General features: G+C 36.6%; 1 protein-coding gene across 12 annotated transcripts in view; it reads right to left on the reverse strand.

Moving 5' to 3' along the window:
- Positions 1–19182, reverse strand: part of LOC115219822 (peripheral plasma membrane protein CASK) — a 998477-nt gene that overhangs the window by 93890 nt on the left and 885405 nt on the right. For all 12 annotated transcript variants that reach the window (XM_036509446.1, XM_036509450.1, XM_036509449.1 and 9 more), the window contains one exon: positions 16230–16315. In XM_036509446.1, coding sequence (XP_036365339.1) covers positions 16230–16315 — 86 coding nt within the window. The remainder of the gene's footprint in view (positions 1–16229; positions 16316–19182) is intronic.

Below are 19182 nucleotides of genomic sequence, written 5' to 3' on the forward strand. Positions count from 1 at the left end.
ATTAGAATGTGAAAATGATTGATACATATGTGATGGTAATGTAAACGAATTGGTAATTCTTACACTGAAATTTTGTTCTTGCACTGGTAAATTCGCTGGGTAGAGGTTTGCTTGTGGTTGATTGGTTAGTTTCGTTGGGTAATCAACTTTATTGATGTACCTGATGTGACCCAGAGCATAAAATGGATGCAATACTAAGATGTTGAACAGAGTCCCACACATAAGGTCCAATAGCAGGATGGGTCAAAATGAACATTGCACAGAAAGTTTAATACCAAATCCATATTCTTATTACTTGTGTAGTGTGTGTGTACATGCGTGCGTGTGTGTATAAAACATAGGAATGTAATCAATAGAGTATGATTGTGTATGTGATGCTGAAACTTCACAGATCATTAATTAACAGTTGATCAGAGATCATTCATTAACTTTTTGTTTCCAATCTTAGGTTGATAACAAAGAAAGGGACATAGGATGGGTCTTTGAAAGACAAGCTGACAAGCTAACAAGCTGACTGAGCAGATTTTGATAGGATAATCAGACTGAGACAAATCACTGGATATTGCACTAAAGAACAGACAACAGCAGAGTATAATTAAAATATCAGATTGGCTGATAATAAATTAAAATTCTTGTGTTTCACAGCCATATAAACTCCTTTAAACATCCAAAGAAGTAACTTTTTCAAAAAGTTGGCCAAAGTTTGTTTCTTTCCAGAATCCATTCCAGTTGCATTTTAGATAAAAATGAAACATTCTGCAACAAGCAACTCATCACCAGCATCTTTCTTGTCACTTAAATCTATCTTGTTATCTCTACCTAATTCCCATGCATTAAATAAAAGGTTTGGGCTACGAAGTTCTTGTAGGCATGCTTTTAAATATTTACTTTGCAATTTTGCCCATTATCTTTGGATACCCCTCTTTGCTACTTATATTCCAGTGCTTGTTACACTGCAAAAGTTTTTTCAGGAATTTACTTTTTACACCTTCCTCTCCCCAAAATCAATCGACTAGACTGCAAATCCATATTTTACTTTCAACTGAACTTTTCCAAATTTCTTTTCCGCTTCCCAGGTTTTGGCCTGATTCCTTTTAATCTTTCTTCTGCTTTTAACATTCAACCATTTTTAAACTTTGTCTTTGATTAATAATTCTTCACACATATTTTTATTTCATTTTATTAATTGCTAGTTTATTCAACACACATATCTTTCTCTTTGACTGGAATAATCTCTGTGTCTCTCTTTTAGTTCATTCTTTCATTTACATTTTGAGTACAATGGCTGCATTGTTATCTTCCAGCCCATTATTAGATTGTTATTCAAATAATGTTCCATTATACGCTTTATGTTGTTCCATCACCCAATAATTTCCTGATGATTGGAAAGGAAAAACTCTGAGTAAAGTTTTCTGAAGTTCCCAGCTCTGATAAAATAATACATAGAAAAGATTGACCCTATTAAGAAGTTTGCTTCACTAGTACATGGTTTTGGGTTCAATCCTACCGTGTGGCACCTTGAGCAAGTCTCTTTTACTATATTCTCCAGCTGAAGCAATTTGCATGTGTGTCTTTTATATTCGTGCTTCTCTGAAAGCTAGTGAATGCCAAGGGATCATCAAATCATCCATTGGCTCTGTACTTTGAAGGAGATGTGGAGTAAGAGACCCCCTTACATGAGTGACAGGTCAAGGTTCAGTGACAATGAAGGGCGTCCAATTGTAAAACAATGCTTCTATAATATTTTCATGTAACTCATGTAAAACTGATGCAAAAAGAATTATGAAGCACGTGTATGTGTGTGTATGCATTTGCATATATGTATGTGTATGAAACCATGTATGGTCACAACCAAGTCAACCGAATAGAAGAATATATTGACTAGTTATGTGTAACACTCTCTCTTTATATATATGTGTGTGTATGTGATTTTCTGATCGAACCCAGATGTGATTTTATGTCTGACTCTGGAAAGATATGGCCAAGTGTGTCACTACGGAAGATTATATGCTAAAGCGAATAAGTTGTATAAGTACGCTGAAGAGAGATATGGGCAGCTCTGATGGTTAAGTTAGATATGAATGAAAAAGAGGAAAAGTAGAAGACTCATCAGGAATATTTGCTGAGATGATGTTGAAGATCATAAGCTAATTGTTCACCTAATTCATTGCTTATTAAACAGTATTCAATAGCATGATGTTAGGTCATGGAAAGTCTTTAAAAAATATCAGGGTAAATACAAAAAAATTGTAAATATTAAGTACTGAAAACTAAAAATGGTTTATTGAATAAAAAATGAGTTAATAATTTCCTGTGGCTGAAATAATCTATTTGTAATTTTGGATAAAATATTTGAAAATCATGTTTTGATATGTTTTTTTTTTCTTTAGCCACAAAATGCACAGAAAGATTTCTTCTCTAAATTACCCCACCACCACCACCAACAACAACAACAACAACAACTCATAAAAATATATGGTTTGGGAAGCAGTGTGTTTACGAGGTAATGTAAAGAATATGCAGGGATTGGTGCCACCGCAAGACCATTGTCAACAGTTGTGATGTAGTGGAACAGTGTAGTTGTGGAGGTTTCTTAAAATTGATGATGTAAGATGATTTCCAATGGAAATAGCAGGGAGATCTAACTTAGAAGAGGACTGGAGGAATTTAGAGATTTTGTAGTCTGGGTTTGTATTGGGCCTCATAAGGAAAGCAAATATATTCTTAACTAAGAACAAACTCACTTGTCTTTGTTGATCCAAAGAAATGTGAAACATTGATGAGAAATATTCAAGATGTATATCAGGTGAGGTCTGTATAAAAAGTTAGCATAGAAACCTTACAGGTGTGTGTATATGTTTGTGTGTCTGTGTTTGTCCCCCAACATTGCTTGACAACCAATGCTGGTGTGTTTATGTACCTGTAACTTAGCAGTTTGGCAAAAGAGACCAATAGAATAAGTACTAGGCTTACAAAGAATAAGTCCTGGGGATTGATGTGCCCCACTAAAGGCGGTGCTTCAGCATGGCCGCAGTCAAATGACTGAAACAAGTTAGAGATAAGAGGTGTTCATCAAATTGCTTTCTTCACTCACTAGGGTTCACAACTTGTTTCTTTTTATTAAGTTCTGTTGATCAGAACAAAATATGTTGAGGATCTGCAGTCAAAGCTCCAAACCTGGTTCAGAATCTTTCAAGAGTGTGTAACTAAAAAAATTGAGACCCTGGTTCCACAGTTTCTAAGCTTGTTTCACATCAAATCAAGGTTACTTAGTATCTTGATCAGAAGTTCTTAATCTGTTTTATTTTGTAACATACAGGAGATTCAGTAAAATTACAGCTACACTTCAAATGGAAAATTTTTAAAATAATTGCTTCACAAGTTTAATATTTAAAACTACAGAGAAAACTTTAGTTTATAAACACATTTGTTTTTTAAGACAGTCAAACCATGGATTTTCTATCAATAAAATTTATATGCCAATTTGTTTTTTTTTTGTGCATACCTGTCATGCTTAAAGAAATTGTTGAAAGAAATTTTGTTGCTTAAATAAATACTTTTAACTAGATTTCTTGTAATTTCTGGAAGAGATTTGAAATCCCCACCTAATTGTTGTATAACTACTTCTCAACACCCATGCTTAATGGGCCACCAAAGCAGTGACAAGATCAAGGAGAAAATTAAGATATTTTGATGTGTGTGTCAAGCAAAAGAGAGAGTGAGTGGCTGATAGGTATTTGAATTCCTTTCTATGATTGGACTGAAATTGACCCCTGGCTATCAAAGCCCCCCCACCCCCCCACCCCATATATTTGTTTTAGGTCTTCTACCCATTTGAATTAGGCCATACACCAGATAACAGGTTCTGAAATTTAAATTTTGAATTTGTTTTAATTATAAAATTATTCCTCAGCTAAAAAACATCTTTTGCCTTTCAAATACAATCGTTTCTTACTCTTTCTATATTTTTTGTTACAATTTCTCTGTTTTGGTCAGGATTTTTTCAATTTCTTTTTTACTTGTAACAATGGACGAAAGCATTAAAAAAAAAATGAAATTCATAGAGCCTAACAAAATCAAAAATATTAATTCTATTTTTTTCCATTCCTTAATGGAAGAGCAGAGTATGAGAGAGATTTGGCTGTTATTTCTAGCAAATTGAACAACCACATATTGTTCAATTGGCTCATTTGTTGATGTCTATAAGTAAATAAAAACTAAAAGTCACACACACACACACACACATGTATGAATGTATGTGTGTGTGTGTATGTGTGTGTGATAAGTGCCACATTGTGGAAATAAACAACTCTGTTTCTATATTATTTATTAAGTTAGAATTTCTCTGTTTTGGTCAGGATTTTTTCAGTTTCTTTCTTCTTGAATCAAGCAACTGACAAAAGCATTTAAAAAAAAATGAAATTTATAGAGCTGAGCAAAATCAAAACTATTTATTCTATTTTTTTCTTCCTTTTAATTTTTACTTTCCTACTTTATAATTATTGTATCCTATATACTGTGTCCTTTGCATATTCGGTGAGTATTGCAGAAATACTTTCATCGTTTCAGCAAAAACTGTCTACATTCATTTATGTTTTTCAATTGATTCACTCTGAATCATTTTGCAGATTTATTGTTTTAATAACATCATCATCATCATCATCATCGTTTAACGTCTGCTTTCCATGCTAGCATGGGTTGCACGATTTGACTGAAGACTGGCGAACCAGATGGCTGCACCAGGCTCCAGTCTTGATCTGGCAGAGTTTCTGCAGCTGGATGCCCTTCTTAACGTCAACCACTCCGAAAGTGTAGTGGGTGCTTTTACATGCCACCAGCATGAGGGCCAGTCAGGCGGTACTGGCAATGACCTCGCTCGAATGTTTTTACACATGCCACCGGCACAATCGCATGAGGGACACAGCACGAGAGTCAGTGAAGAAGGAGAGAACGGTTGTGTAAGGAGCAGTGGGTGGAAATAAGGAACCAAAATCATGTGAGGATGAGACAGAAGAAATTAAATAAGCGAAGAGGAGAGGGAGCGTATCCAACAGCACAGGAGGGGGGAAATCAGCAAACAAATGAGCCAGGGCCAAAGAGGAGTGAATTTTCAAAATGAAGGAGATAGAGATCAATGGAATCAAGGACACGAGTCAAGAGCAAAGGCAACTGTACTCAAAAAATGTGAGAAACAGAGCTGGATCTCTCTCAGTATACCAGCAAACCACAAAATTGCACCAGCCAGCATCACCACCACCACCACCACCTCCAAGCTCATCATATAAGTAATAAGTATGCATGAGAGTGTTTGTGTCTGCGTTTGTCCCCTCACCACCATTGCTTAACAACTGATGTTGGTGTGTTTGCGTCCCTGTCACTTAGCTGTTCTGCAGAAGGAACTGATAGAATAAGCACCAGGCTTACAGGGAATAAATCCAGGGGTCAATTACTTCGAATAAAGGGTGCTGCTGCAACATTTACGTTTCAGTTTGCATAACTGAGATATTTTGGTTGGATTATAAAGTTATCAATTTTACACTTCTTTCTATATTCTGTAATTGTCGCAAAATACTTTTCTACTATAGGCACAAGTCCTGAAATTTTTGGCGGGAGGGAACCAGTTGATTAGATGGACCCCAGTACATAACTGATACTTAATTTATCGACCCCAAAAGGATGAAAGGCAAAGTCGACCTTGGCGGAATTTGAACTCAGAACGTAGCGGCAGACGAAATACCTATTTCTTTACTACTCACAAGGGGCTCAACACAGAGAGGACAAGCAAGGACAGACAAACGGATTAAGTCGATTATATCGACCCCAGTGCATAACTGATACCTAATTTATCGACTCTGAAAGGATGAAAGGCAAAGTCGGCCTCAGCGGAATTTGAACTCAGAACATGACGGCAGACGAAATACCACTAAGCATTTCACCTGGTGTGCTAACGATTCTGCCAGCTCATCACCTTTAACTGTCACAATATAGAAATATTTCTCATGGCATCAGCAAACAATTTACAGATGATTACATTTTTTGAATTTTCCATGAATTTTTCACAGGCCCAACTAGTGACCTTAATTATAATATTAATAATGTATAGTGCACCTAATGGCATCTCGTAGAACACCAGTGGGCTAGGGTACACCAACGTGAGAACCATTGTTTTACATGTTTGGAACCTTCAATTCAACTTAATTACAGTTGCCTACTTGCACATCGAAATCAAATTCGATGGGTGGCATCCATGTTAGTGGAGCACTAAGAGCACCATCCGAGCATGATCGTTGTTAGAGTAGCTGATTGGCTTCTGTGCCGGTGGCACATAAAAGGCACCATTTGTGCGTGATTGTTACCAGCATTGCCTTCACTGGCACTTATGCCTGTGGTACGTGAAAAAAAAAATTCAAGCAAGGTTATTGCTAGTGCCGCTGGACTGGCTCTGTGCAGGTGGCATGTAAAAAACACCATTTGAGCGTGGCCATTGCCAGTATTGCCTGACTGGCCCTTGTGCCGTTGGCATGTAAAAGCACCCACTACACTCTCAGAGTGGTTGGCGTTAGGAAGAGCATCCAGCTGTAGAAACTCTGCCAGATGAGACTGGAGTCTGGTTCACCAGACCTCAGTCAAATCGTCCAACCCATGCTAGCATGGAAGGCGGACATTAAACGATGATGATGATGATGATGATGATGATGTATATAGTTATGGTATATTCCGTTAGGAAGTTGCTGAGTACAAGATAAAGCTCGTCTACCCTCAGAATTACCCAATACTATCTGGTAGCATTATTACATACTTCCATGTTTATGTTTGAGTATTTGTTGTGTGAGAATATAAAATTGAAGAAACTGGAGTCAACATGAAGGAGTTCAGTTGGGGAGTTATTAAAACAATAACTGTCCAACGGTACTCCTTGTTAATTCCAATTTCTTCAATATATGGATATACATTTACACATAGATTACATGGGCTCACACACACACACACACACACACACACACACACAGGAGACTGTATTTCAAGTGGTTAGCATTAACAGCAACAAGAATACTTCATGCTGTTGTAATTCATTTGAAATTACTACTCTCTATTATTTATAGATTTCCATTTTCACACACACACACACAGATGACTGCATAAATATTTGTTTAGTCAGCAACAAAACGAAGGTTATTTAATATTAATTACTATCAGATATTGATGTTTGATGAGTTCTTTTATAAAAGTTCTTCTGAGCAATTGAGTATGAACAAAGGGTTAGTGTCTGTCTGGAGCAGACAACATGTGTGTGGTGGTGTTAGTCATGGACATGAAGGTCACTTAAGAGTCTGGAATTGATTCCTATGCATCCTGTTTTGTTTTGTGCAACAAGGACTATAACTTAATTCATACCTGATAGAATTTCAAAACTGATTGTTGCTGTCAATAAAAGTTTCATCATCATCGTTGTTCAACTGTGGTTGAGACAATGGAATTTACTGTTACGCCAGACCTCACGATCCATCATAGCATTACGGAGGTCCCATTGCTGGATGCCTGTATCCTTGGAGATTACATCAGGGTAGGAGAGTGTGCACCCTCTGGTATCGCGAGCAGATGGCTTCCAGGGGAGAAGAGTAGAAATTACCTCGTTTTCAGCTCTATAACAATGTCCAGCAAACTGGACTCTTCTACCTTTCACAAGAGATGACACAGGTTGTAATTTCCCATATATTTGTACTTTGGTTGGATGACGCTTCCACAAGAGATGTTGAGCTCTCATAAGGAGGCATTTTTTAAACGTCTCATAAACGTTTAAAAAAAGAAGAGAGAAAAGATTTTCTACTATTTCTTGCTTTCCTCACTTTTAGGGGAAGTCTTTTGGCCATTCAGCAGCATCATCCTAAGTTTACAAGAACCTCAATAAAGAATTGACCAATTACATTTGCCATATTATGTGATTGACGATTGAGATATCATCTGCAGATAAGATGACTTACCAGAAATAGCAGTCAAATCTCTCTCATATCACACCATATCATCTCAGATAAGGACATGCTGGAATGTAGGTCCTGATAGCCAGAAAAATTAAATAGTCACAGCAGAAACTTCTTTGATCACAGGTCTACTTGACCCAAACTGACCTGGGGCTAAACAACTTGTAACATCTCCATTTAATAGTAGCTGATCAATGTTGGGTGGTTGATTGGTTTTTCCAGTCACACTTTACATTGTATAGAGAGAGGGAGGAGAGTAAACGAGAGATGAGAAGTGGAGGATGAATGCACATGCTTTATAGATTCACACAGGGAAATGAATAAGTAAACGCATTAGTATCAGATACTGAACATCGTTATTATTATTATTATTATAAGAGATTACTGTTTTCATGTTGCAACAGCATGACATAGTTAATTTACAAAGGCAGTATCATAGAAAATAAGATATTTGAAATGTATAACGAATTTGCAATTATTTTTATATTTATTGTTCTCTTTCATAAACATTCAAATAGTTCACTTGTTTGCATTTTGAAATGAAGAGTCAACTGGTAAATTACTTTCACTCTCTCTCTCTCTTTCTATCTATCTCTCTCACACACACACACACACACGCACAAAAGTTTGAACACCGAAAGTCTGGCAGTTCCCTCTCTTTGCTTGACTTTTGGCTAGACATCACAGAAGAGGGAAGGGAAAAATTGACATAATGTTCTACCGAAAGTCATCCTGCCTGGACCTCTTCATCTATTACAAGTTGGCCCTCCCCATCAGGGCTAAGATCAGCTACGTACATAATGAAATCACCTGAACATACAAGAGATGCAGCAACAGTGCCAGCCAGGTTGCACATGTTGCTTAGTTCCTGAAGGTACTCGAAGCCAACAGAAACCCAACATCTATTGTTAACTCCATAAGCAAACACAAGTCAAATGAACATTGTAATAGGGATCTCTCTAAGACCTGCTTCTTTGAGAATTCCCCACTTTAATGAGAGGACCACTTCTGCCATTGACAAGGCCATCTGCAGGGAAGGCCTCAACATCCTACTGGTCATTAGGGACTGTCCCAATGTAAACACTAATCAAAGAGATGGTCATGTGCAGAACAACAACAACCACAACCCTGCTGCACAGAGGCAAACTGCACTATTCACAACACAAACATGTGTCTCTAGACATACGTAGTTAACCAGATATTACATCAGTTGCACAATCTGACCACTCAGATTTGAATAAAGGAGCACCTCACTACTGACGTGCCTTCCTTCTGCAAACAGCCAAATGCAGCAACACCACCGAAGGAATGGATGCTTGCATACAAGCCTCAGAGAGGAATGCAAGAAATCTTCATATCAAAGAAGTTATATCGATCCACTGCCTCAACCCAAAAATCAATAGTCAATTGGAGAATGGGCTGGGGGCTCCTAGGAATACATCACTGTGACTATGACTAACATACACCACCACCACCACCTCCACACCACATCACAATGACCATAACCAACAGATGCAGTTTAAAATAGTGAAATCTAGGTATCATTGACTACTTTCTTATGAAATATAAATGTTTTTTTTTTTGAAAAACTTTTTGCATTTTTAGATGCTTTCCTTATTTATATCTTCCTTCATTTTCTACTTCAAGCAAACTGCAATGTTCTTATATATCTTATATATATATATATATATATATATAATTATTTGCAGGGAAAAATTCAATTTAGAAATACTAAATCACCTTTCAAAAAATATAATATATATATAAAAATAGTGAAATTTATGTATCACTGACTACTTTCTTATGAAATATAAATGTTATTTTATTTTTTTGAAAAACTTTCTAAATTATTAGATGCTTTCCTTATTTTATATATATATATATATATATAAATTATATATACATATATTAATTATATATATATAATTTATATATATATTGTTGTGTCTGTGGAGAGTCATTCTCTTTTATTGCCTTATTATTTAAGACCCTCACCGGTAAAGTTTCCACTCATTTACCATGAAAGAGGTTGCAAGATGCGACGAAAATTTAATGAACACACATACATACATGCATAATGCACTTACGTGTATGCATACATACATACTTACATGTGTATGTGCACACACACTGACCCACACACATACATAAACAAACAAAAAGAATGCAGCTCAGATAACAGATAGAGTCAATGACTAATGAAAAGGTTGCAAGACTCAATGACACCTGTGCAGGTGGCAAGTAAAGAAACACCTTTTCGACCCTGTGCTTGAGGAGACCTATTGAGTCAAGTACACCAACATCAAAAATCAATGGAAGTTGTAGTTGTGATCCCTGTGCCAGTGGCACGTAAAAAGCACCATCCGAACATGGCCGATGCCAGCGCCGCCTTGACTGGCTTCCGTGCTGGTGGCACGTAAAAAGCACCGACCAATCATGGCCTTTTGCCAGCCTCCGGTGGCACGTAAAAAGCACCCACTACACTCTCAGTGTGGTTGGCGTTAGGAAGGGCATCCAGCTGTAGAAACACTGCCAGATCAGACTGGAGTCTGGTGCAGCCTCCTGGCTTCCCAGATCCCCGGTCGAACTGTCCAACCCATGCTAGCATGGAAAACGGACGTTAAACGATGATGATGATGTGTGTGTGGGTGTGCATGTGTATATGTACATGTATGTAGACAAATGGATATGAAAGTGAACAGATAGACATACAGACAGATAGGTACATAGGTAATAAGAACAGACAAGCACACACACACACACACACACTTCACTTCACACAAGAACACATATGGAGACACACATCCATACATATAGACACAGTACATAGTCATAAAAATTCATTCATACATACACACACATTCAGACATGCACACTCAATGAGACAGAGGTACACGCACACATGTATAAAAATACACAAACACACAAAAACATGAATATGAAGAATACATACACACATACAGACATACATACATACATACATACGTACATACATACACACATACAGACATATATACATATGCACACACACACATACATGTATACACACACTTGCATGCATGCATACATACATACATTCATGTGTATATGCACACACACACACACACACTGACCTACAAGGAAAGAAAAAGGCAGCAACTCAGATAACGGACAGTCAATGACTATTGACTAGGATGCAAGACGCAACAAAAACTTAATAATAGGAAAAATGAAAAAATGAGTGAGTGGAAACTTTACCAGTGAGTGTGTTAAATAATAAGGCACTAAAAGAGAATGATTCTCCTCAGACACAACAAAATATGCTTCAACACATGAACTCACGTAAAGAATCTTGCAAACGGTATATATATATATATATCCCAAACGGTATATATATATATATATATATCTCAAGGGTTGAACAGAAAGAACACAAGGAGAAAAAGTTAGAAGAAAGTAGAGCAAACAGAAAACTAGACAAAAACTTATCAGACAGAGAATTTAGGCAAAGACAGAATACACAGAATATTCACAGCTGATTTCCTCATCAGTCAATGACACAAAATATCATAGTAGTTTCTCGCCATTTGGCATTAAGACCACCCAGTTTTGGAGGTACCAGTGCTCTTATTAAGCTCTGGGGAAAAGTTAACAAATGTATATTAAGACAGAAACAAACATTATATAAATACAACAGAAAGAATTATGCATATGTAACTGCACGAAGCCTTACGGCTGTATACGACAGAGGAAAAAGAATAATTATAAATGTAGGACAAATTCAACAGAAAGAGCTTTGCAGTTATTGACCAAACTTAGTTGGGTGGCACAAAGATAAAATGGAGAAAGTCCTAGAAGACATTGCAGGAGCCCAGACCAGCAAAGGCAGGTTGCACTGGTCACGTGGTAGGAGAGAGAAAGTGTTGTAGAGAAGAGAGGAATTAAGGAAATAGAGAGGGGAAAGAGGAGGAGACAGAGAGGGAACAAAGGAGCAGAGGGACTGGAGGTTAAAAGATACACACACACACACATTGGTATATATGTATATATATATATATATATATATATTACTGGCTTTGTGGATAAAGATGTTTGGTTACAGACAAGACAGTAAGGTAGATGGAGGTTTCAGTCTCAGGTAGGGATTAGTGATATGATCTCATTTAGTTTTATTTTTCTCTAGAGATGTCTTAAAAGGGGGAAGAAAAAAACACAACCAGTATGGGCCAAGCTGAACACCCTAACCACAAGGCCATGCACTTTCATGGCAAAGTCAGTAGAGTGATGGGTTGATTTCCATTTATATCCTGGGTTCAAGTCCTGCCAAGTCTAGCTTAACCTTTCATTTTTCTGGGGTCAATAAAATAAAGTATGGGCCATGACTGCTGTGGACATGCATAAGCTCGCAAGGAATGAATCCAGTATGATCCGATGGATGTGTAATGTCAGTGTGCATACTCGACAGAGTGTAAGTACTTTGAGAGAAAAGTTGGACCTAAGAAGCATCAGATGTAGTGTGCAAGAGAGACGACTGCGCTGGTATGGTCATGCGGTGAGAATGGATGAGGATAACTGTGTGAAAAAGTGCCACACCCTAGCGGTTGAGGGAACCTGTGCAAGAGGTAGACCCAGGAAGACCAGGGATGAAGTGGTGAAGCATCACATTTGAACATTAGGTCTCACTGAGGCAATGACTAGTGACCGAGACTTTTGGAAATATGCTGTGCTTGAGAAGACCCGGCAAGCCAAATGAGACCATAACCTCGTGGCCACACACACACATTTTTGTACTGTATATATGGGTCCATCTGGACAATGAAGGATTCTTGTTATTATGTAGGGTGGTTTGTTGGTAGAATCTTTGGAATGTAAGACAAGACAACTTGTAGTATTTCTTCCAACTCTTAATGTTCAGAGTTCAAATCCCATCAAGGTCAACTTTGCCTTTCATCCTTTCAGGGTTGATGAAAATAAATTCCAGTTGAAAACTGGAATTCACGTAATTGGCTTATCCTCTCCCTTAAAATTGCTGGCCTTGTGCCAAAATCTGAAGCCAGTATGGTGATGAATTGATTGAACAAAATGCTTAGCATTTCTTCTGGCTCTCTACATTCCAGGTTCAAATTCTGTTGTGGTCAGCTTCACCTTTCAGCTTTTCAGGGTCAATAAAATAAGTACCAGTGGAATACTGGGGTTAATGTATTCGACTTCTTGCTCCCCTTAAAACTACTAGCTTTATGCCAAAAATTAAGAAGAAATATTATTATTTTTATTAGTGGTGGTGGTATTAACATGGTTGACTCTCTCCAAGACATAAATTAAAAAGAAAATGTCTTCAATATCACTTCATTAAATTTTGCAAATGAATTTAAGAATAATTTTAGATGGGAAGAAAAAAGTAGCTGACCTCAAAACACACACACACACACTTCAGTTTCTAATTCTTAAACATTTTTCTCATTTTCAAATAGCTTCTTGCTTTAAAAAGAAAGAAAATATGAAGATTCAAAAAATAAACTCTCTGTTCAATAGTGCCATTATATTGATTTTTTGAGAGCCTTAATTTGAAATTCATATAAAAAAAAATATCCATTTCTCTTGTTTTCCTACATCCCAGTAATGGAATTCCACCATTGACATTTTTCATTCTTCGTTTTAAAATGGATCTAAGTTATTAACTGAAGATAATTACTGGAAATATGGAATGTAATTAAGAAGAATGAAGGAAATAAAAGCTAGTCATTACTTTAATTTTTTTAGTTTTTTCAAAGTTTTTTCTATCTATTGTGAGGTGAGAGTGTTTGAGCCCCAAAACCAGGTGGTTGGTGGTTCACACCTTTGTAATAAACATAGGCTTCTTCTAGAGTAAGAATGGTTGTGTGGTTTAAAAAGCTTGTTTCACATCCATGTGATTCCTGGTTCAATTTTACTGAGTAGCCTTCTGTAAACTTCTTCTACAATAAGCACAGGTTAATCAGCGTGTTGTGAGTGACAGTAGATGGAAACTATAGAAGCTTGTGTGTGTACAGACAAAAGAGGAACAGATCAGTTAAAATCACCAGTAAACTGGTATATTTATGCATAAATACTTTGTGGTATTTATTCCTCCCGAATTACACAACCAGTCCCTTGTTGCTCTTGCTGTCAGAACTAAAACAAAGCACTGAATGAAAAATTGGAAATCTGTAAGCATAAAGGTGATTCCTCAAAAATGTTTGATAGGAAAATAAATATACTTCATTGCATCATATCACCACTATGTAAACGATGTCAGGCAACTCACCTGAAGACCACCTCACCTATAATTAAGACCAAAACAATCTTGCTGTTTCTTATTCGGTTCTGTACTTTGCACTACTTGCCACAATTATTACAGCCAAGGGGCCCTGTTTCTTCAGTTTTAACAATCAATGCTAATATCTTACTATTGTTTTAATCCATGCTCTTCCACAATTTAATTTTCCACATTTGTACATTACTGAAGTCACCTCTAATTGCTAGTGTCTGTATAATGATAGTTTTAATTACCTGTTGTTTTTTTTTTTTGAATAAGTAGCTGTTAGTGGGGTATAGAAATATATTTAAGCAATAACGATTCCTTAGTCATTGGAAGCATTAGCTAATTGAAGAAATTAACTTATTTGTAGCTGCCAGTCAATGCATTAATGCTAGCTCCAAGTTAAGAAAGTTGTTGATTATTTCTATACAAAATGTCTATAATTCATTTAACAATTAAAATTCTAAATTTCTGGAATGTTTCATAAAAATTCAATAAAATTTGAGACTGTCAATTCACGAAACCCACATTTTAAATCACTTAGGATTCAAATGATAGGTTTTCCACATTCAAATAAGTCACAATAACTAAAGATTTTCAACCTGGAGAAAAATTTCAGCACAAATTAACAAAATTTTATGTTGATGTAACACTTCTCTCATCGAGTGAGTCTGGAGCTCCTGGTTCACAAGGGTACCACACTGAACATTTCATCTTCATGTAGTGTATATGGGGTAGTTCAGGGCAGTACATTCTCATCCTCCCTCTACCTATAGCAGGGATTGAACTTAACACTACAAGCTATGATTGACTTGCTGCACCAAGCCGCATAGACACTATAGAACTATGTTGTGTCTAGCTTGTGGTAACTATTTACAGCTAACTGGACTGGGCCATTTGAGAGTCTTGTGTGCTGGCCATAGATGACTATGGACAGGTCATAGAGGATGATAGACATGCTATATAGACTGTAGACATCGCAGAAACAATGGTGAGTTGGCCATAGTGGTTTATGGACATACCACTGATGCTGGACATTACCATAGATGATGATGGACATACCAAAGACACATCATAGATGACCTTGAATATAAAAGAATGGTATAATTCATGGAACTCTCCACTCAGGTGCCCTGCCAGATTAACCAATAATGCTCTTCACTTTCTACAATGAAAGCTAAAGTTATGAAGGGTTTCCATAAGCACTTATCACTTGGGAGAATGTTGATAAAATCAAGTAAATATTTATGGTTATTGATTATCGAACTGATTAACTGGTTTATTAGTATTTAGAGAAGGAAGGAGGAAGACACTTTAGAGAATGGTTATGGAAAATAAAAGGGTGGGGAGATGTCCAAGAATGGTTGGAAGAATATAACAGTTTTATCAAAAAGACAAGCAGAGCAAAAGCCCATTGCATTATGGGGTATGGTTTAGATTCATTTCATTTTGGGAGAGATCCACTTTATCAAAGAGAACATGATTTGAAGAAATAGTGCCACAGAAAATAACTGCATCTTGAAAAACAGTTTATTGAGTTTTATGATTTGAGGGAGTTTTAATTAGGGAATGTATTCTTGTAAACTCACGTCTTTTATATATATATATATAAATGTCTGTTTTGGTTAATTTGGGAGTCTAACAATTAATTAGGTTTGAGCTGGGAAAGATTTCTTTCAGTGAATCTTACAAAGATTAGGCCTTGTGTGCCTATGTGGGTTAGGAAAGAACAACCATTTCCAGGATGTACTCACTGTGGAACTGAATTTAGAACTGATAGATTGTATGTGTCTACAGAGTTTAGAACTGTTTAGATTAGTTGATCTCTTTATGGACCCTGCTTACATAAGGGAACACACTGTGCCATAAGAGTCCACAGTGTCTAGAATCAACATTTAGCTATAAGTCTCATTAAACACAACTCAAATAAAACTGTATAATTAACAATTTTTAAAGAAATATATTTGTTCCATTAGAAGTAAATAGTCTCTTACCAACATCCTTTGTAACATTTCCACTGTTTTATTGCGAACACTAAATCCATTGATTTCCCGTATTTCATCTCCAACATGGAGTGTGCCTGGAAGAGAGAAAGAAGGAATCTTCAAGCTAAGCATGAAAGGAGAGAGTGAAGGTGTTGGAATTCCATGGCCAAAGATCTTACAGTAATCATTGTTCCATTCAAGTATAAAAAAAGTAGTTTTCAATGGTTCACTTATCAACCATACACACTTGCATATATATATATATATACACACACACACACACACACATTACATTCACAGACATCCACACACATATATCAACATCATCATTTCGTGCCAGCTTTCCATACTGGCATGAGTTGGAAGGGTTGAACAAGTTGGAATCAGTTGGTATTTGAGAATACTGCTCAGATACATATTACACACACACACACACTCCACACACTCCACACACACACACACACACACCACACACACACACAATGATACACACTATTATACACATCCATAGAAACATAGTTGCACAGTATCTTCCTTCCTCCTTTCCTTTTCTCCGAAGAACAACATTTAGAACAAAACAAAGCTTTTCTAAAGACCTGTTCTTGTCCTCATTCCACTTTGACTCTAAAATGGTAAAAATGTGTTTTCTTTATTGTCTTCTGTTTTTGTTAATAATCTTGAATTTTCACCACACTGACATGACAAACGCAACATTCTTATTCGGATGACAGTCAATCCACTATTTAACACACACATTCACACACACTTATGCACATTCTCTGCATCCCAGGAAATCTAGTCAATATCTTCAAATCTTCAACCCTACATCCAATTCTTAACATCTAATCAGGCACTAATCCTCCCCCTCTCTCCCAATACATGCAGTTGTGTTCTCCTCTGCCCAACTCTCCATTTTCTAAACACACCCCTTTTACACATCCAGAATTGTTTATCTTCACACTTTATATACTTTTCTTAGATCCTTATTTTCCAGGAATCTATTTCACCAATGTTGTCTTCTAACTCCAACTGACAACCATTCCAACTGTAACCTTTACTTGACCCAGGTCTTCCCCCCATTCTTTGATGATCAAAGAGGCACAATGTGCTGCTCCACTGCACAATATAAAAATATAAAAAATAAAAGCATTTGTGCATCAGCTTGGCAGCGACTCCCCACCCCACTCCAACCACCTTTGGCACTGCCCCTGCCTCCTCCCCCGGCCTCATAGCTATGGGTGCTGACAATTACAGAGGAGATAATTCTTCATTGAATTAGTACGGAATTAGTTTTGAATAAAGGAACCATAATTAATATCATCATCATCATCATCATCATGGTTTTCACATCCACTTTTCCCAGCTGGCATCAGTTAGATGGAATCTGTTGCAGCAGATTTCCTACGGCTGCATCCTCTTTCTGTTGCCAGACTTGACCTGTTTTCCAGTAAGGAAATTATTTCCCTTTGGCTGGACACATTTCCAGGGAGGATCATAAAACAAACAATGCTACTTGTTTGGCAATGACACTTCTTTACAAATATCTTGTGATGTCAAGTCGAGGGGACACACACACACACACACATACTTGCTTACATACATACATACAACAATGGGCTTCTTTCAGTTTCCATCTACCAAATCCACTTACAAGGCTTTGGTCTATCCAGGGCTATAGCAAGACACTTTTTCAAAGAGCTGTGCAGTAGAACTGACTCTGAAGCCATATGATTGGGAAGTAAACCCAGCGCATGCCTTGTATAACAGATGGATATTACTAAATCTAACTGAGTTGATTTTTTTGAAAAATCACTGCAAATCTGTGATTCGATCAGCCAGCTCAGGAAATATGTAGAACAATAATGTTTTTGCCATTTCTGCCAATTTAATCTCACTGGAAGGAAATATTTCTCTGAGTCTGAATTATAGACTGAAGAATCTTAATTTGAAATAACAAAACAGGTCACCTAAATAACAGAAACCATAAAAGACACGAGCAAAAAGAAACAAAAGTTCTTAAGAGGAAAATGGTTTGCTGAAAGAGATTTTGGCTATAATTATTTATTGATGGTGACTGTTGCATCAAGAAAGCCAGGTTGATATATATTTTCTGTTTGTCTAAGAAATTAGGGAAAAAATTAATTTCGTCTCCATGTATTTGAAAATAAGTGTTGCTGTATTTTGTGCAGAATGTTGATTAGGTAATTCCAAAACTATCTTTCAAATAAGTATTCCAGAATAAGTTGAACCAACATCCTGACAGCTGTCAAGAAATAAGAACTCAATGTTATGAGTTTTGGTTAATTAAATCAGTTAAGTAGAAACATTTCTTGTCACCATGTTGAGACAACAAACTGTTGGTCTACTATTTCCTTTTGTTTTAATATTAATATCTTCAGAGATTCATCCTTTTCTCACACTCCAGAAACATCAGTGTGTGTGAGTATACGTATATGAATTGTAGTATCCAGCAATCAGGTTCGTTATGTTTATTACAAACCATTCAAATAAGTTAGGATCATGTCAGTGGTCCAAGGTTGTTCTTAACAAAGAAAATCTGTTTCCACTACTTACAACATACATCTATACACAATAACGTAGAGATACAGTTTTGTGTGTGTGCCTGCATATATAACAGGCATCTACACATGATGTTAGATGTAAATTAACAATTTTCCTGTTACTTTAAGGTTTTTAACCGGAGACACATTCTTTAAAATAGTAATTTGACAGAGAATTTAGTTAGAATTTATTGACAATATTTTTACTAAATGTGTTGAGTAACTTATATTTTGTAACAACTATTACTACGACAAAGAAGCATAAAAGCATTACATATATATATATATATCTAGCACAGCCTTCTGGCTTGTCAGTCCTCAGTCAAACTGTCCAACCCATGCCAGCATGGAAAGCGGATATTAAACGACGACAACGATGATGATGATATATATATATCATC

Source organism: Octopus sinensis, linkage group LG15 (assembly GCF_006345805.1).
Source record: "Octopus sinensis linkage group LG15, ASM634580v1, whole genome shotgun sequence".
In the NCBI taxonomy this organism is placed as follows: Eukaryota; Metazoa; Mollusca; class Cephalopoda; order Octopoda; family Octopodidae; genus Octopus; species Octopus sinensis.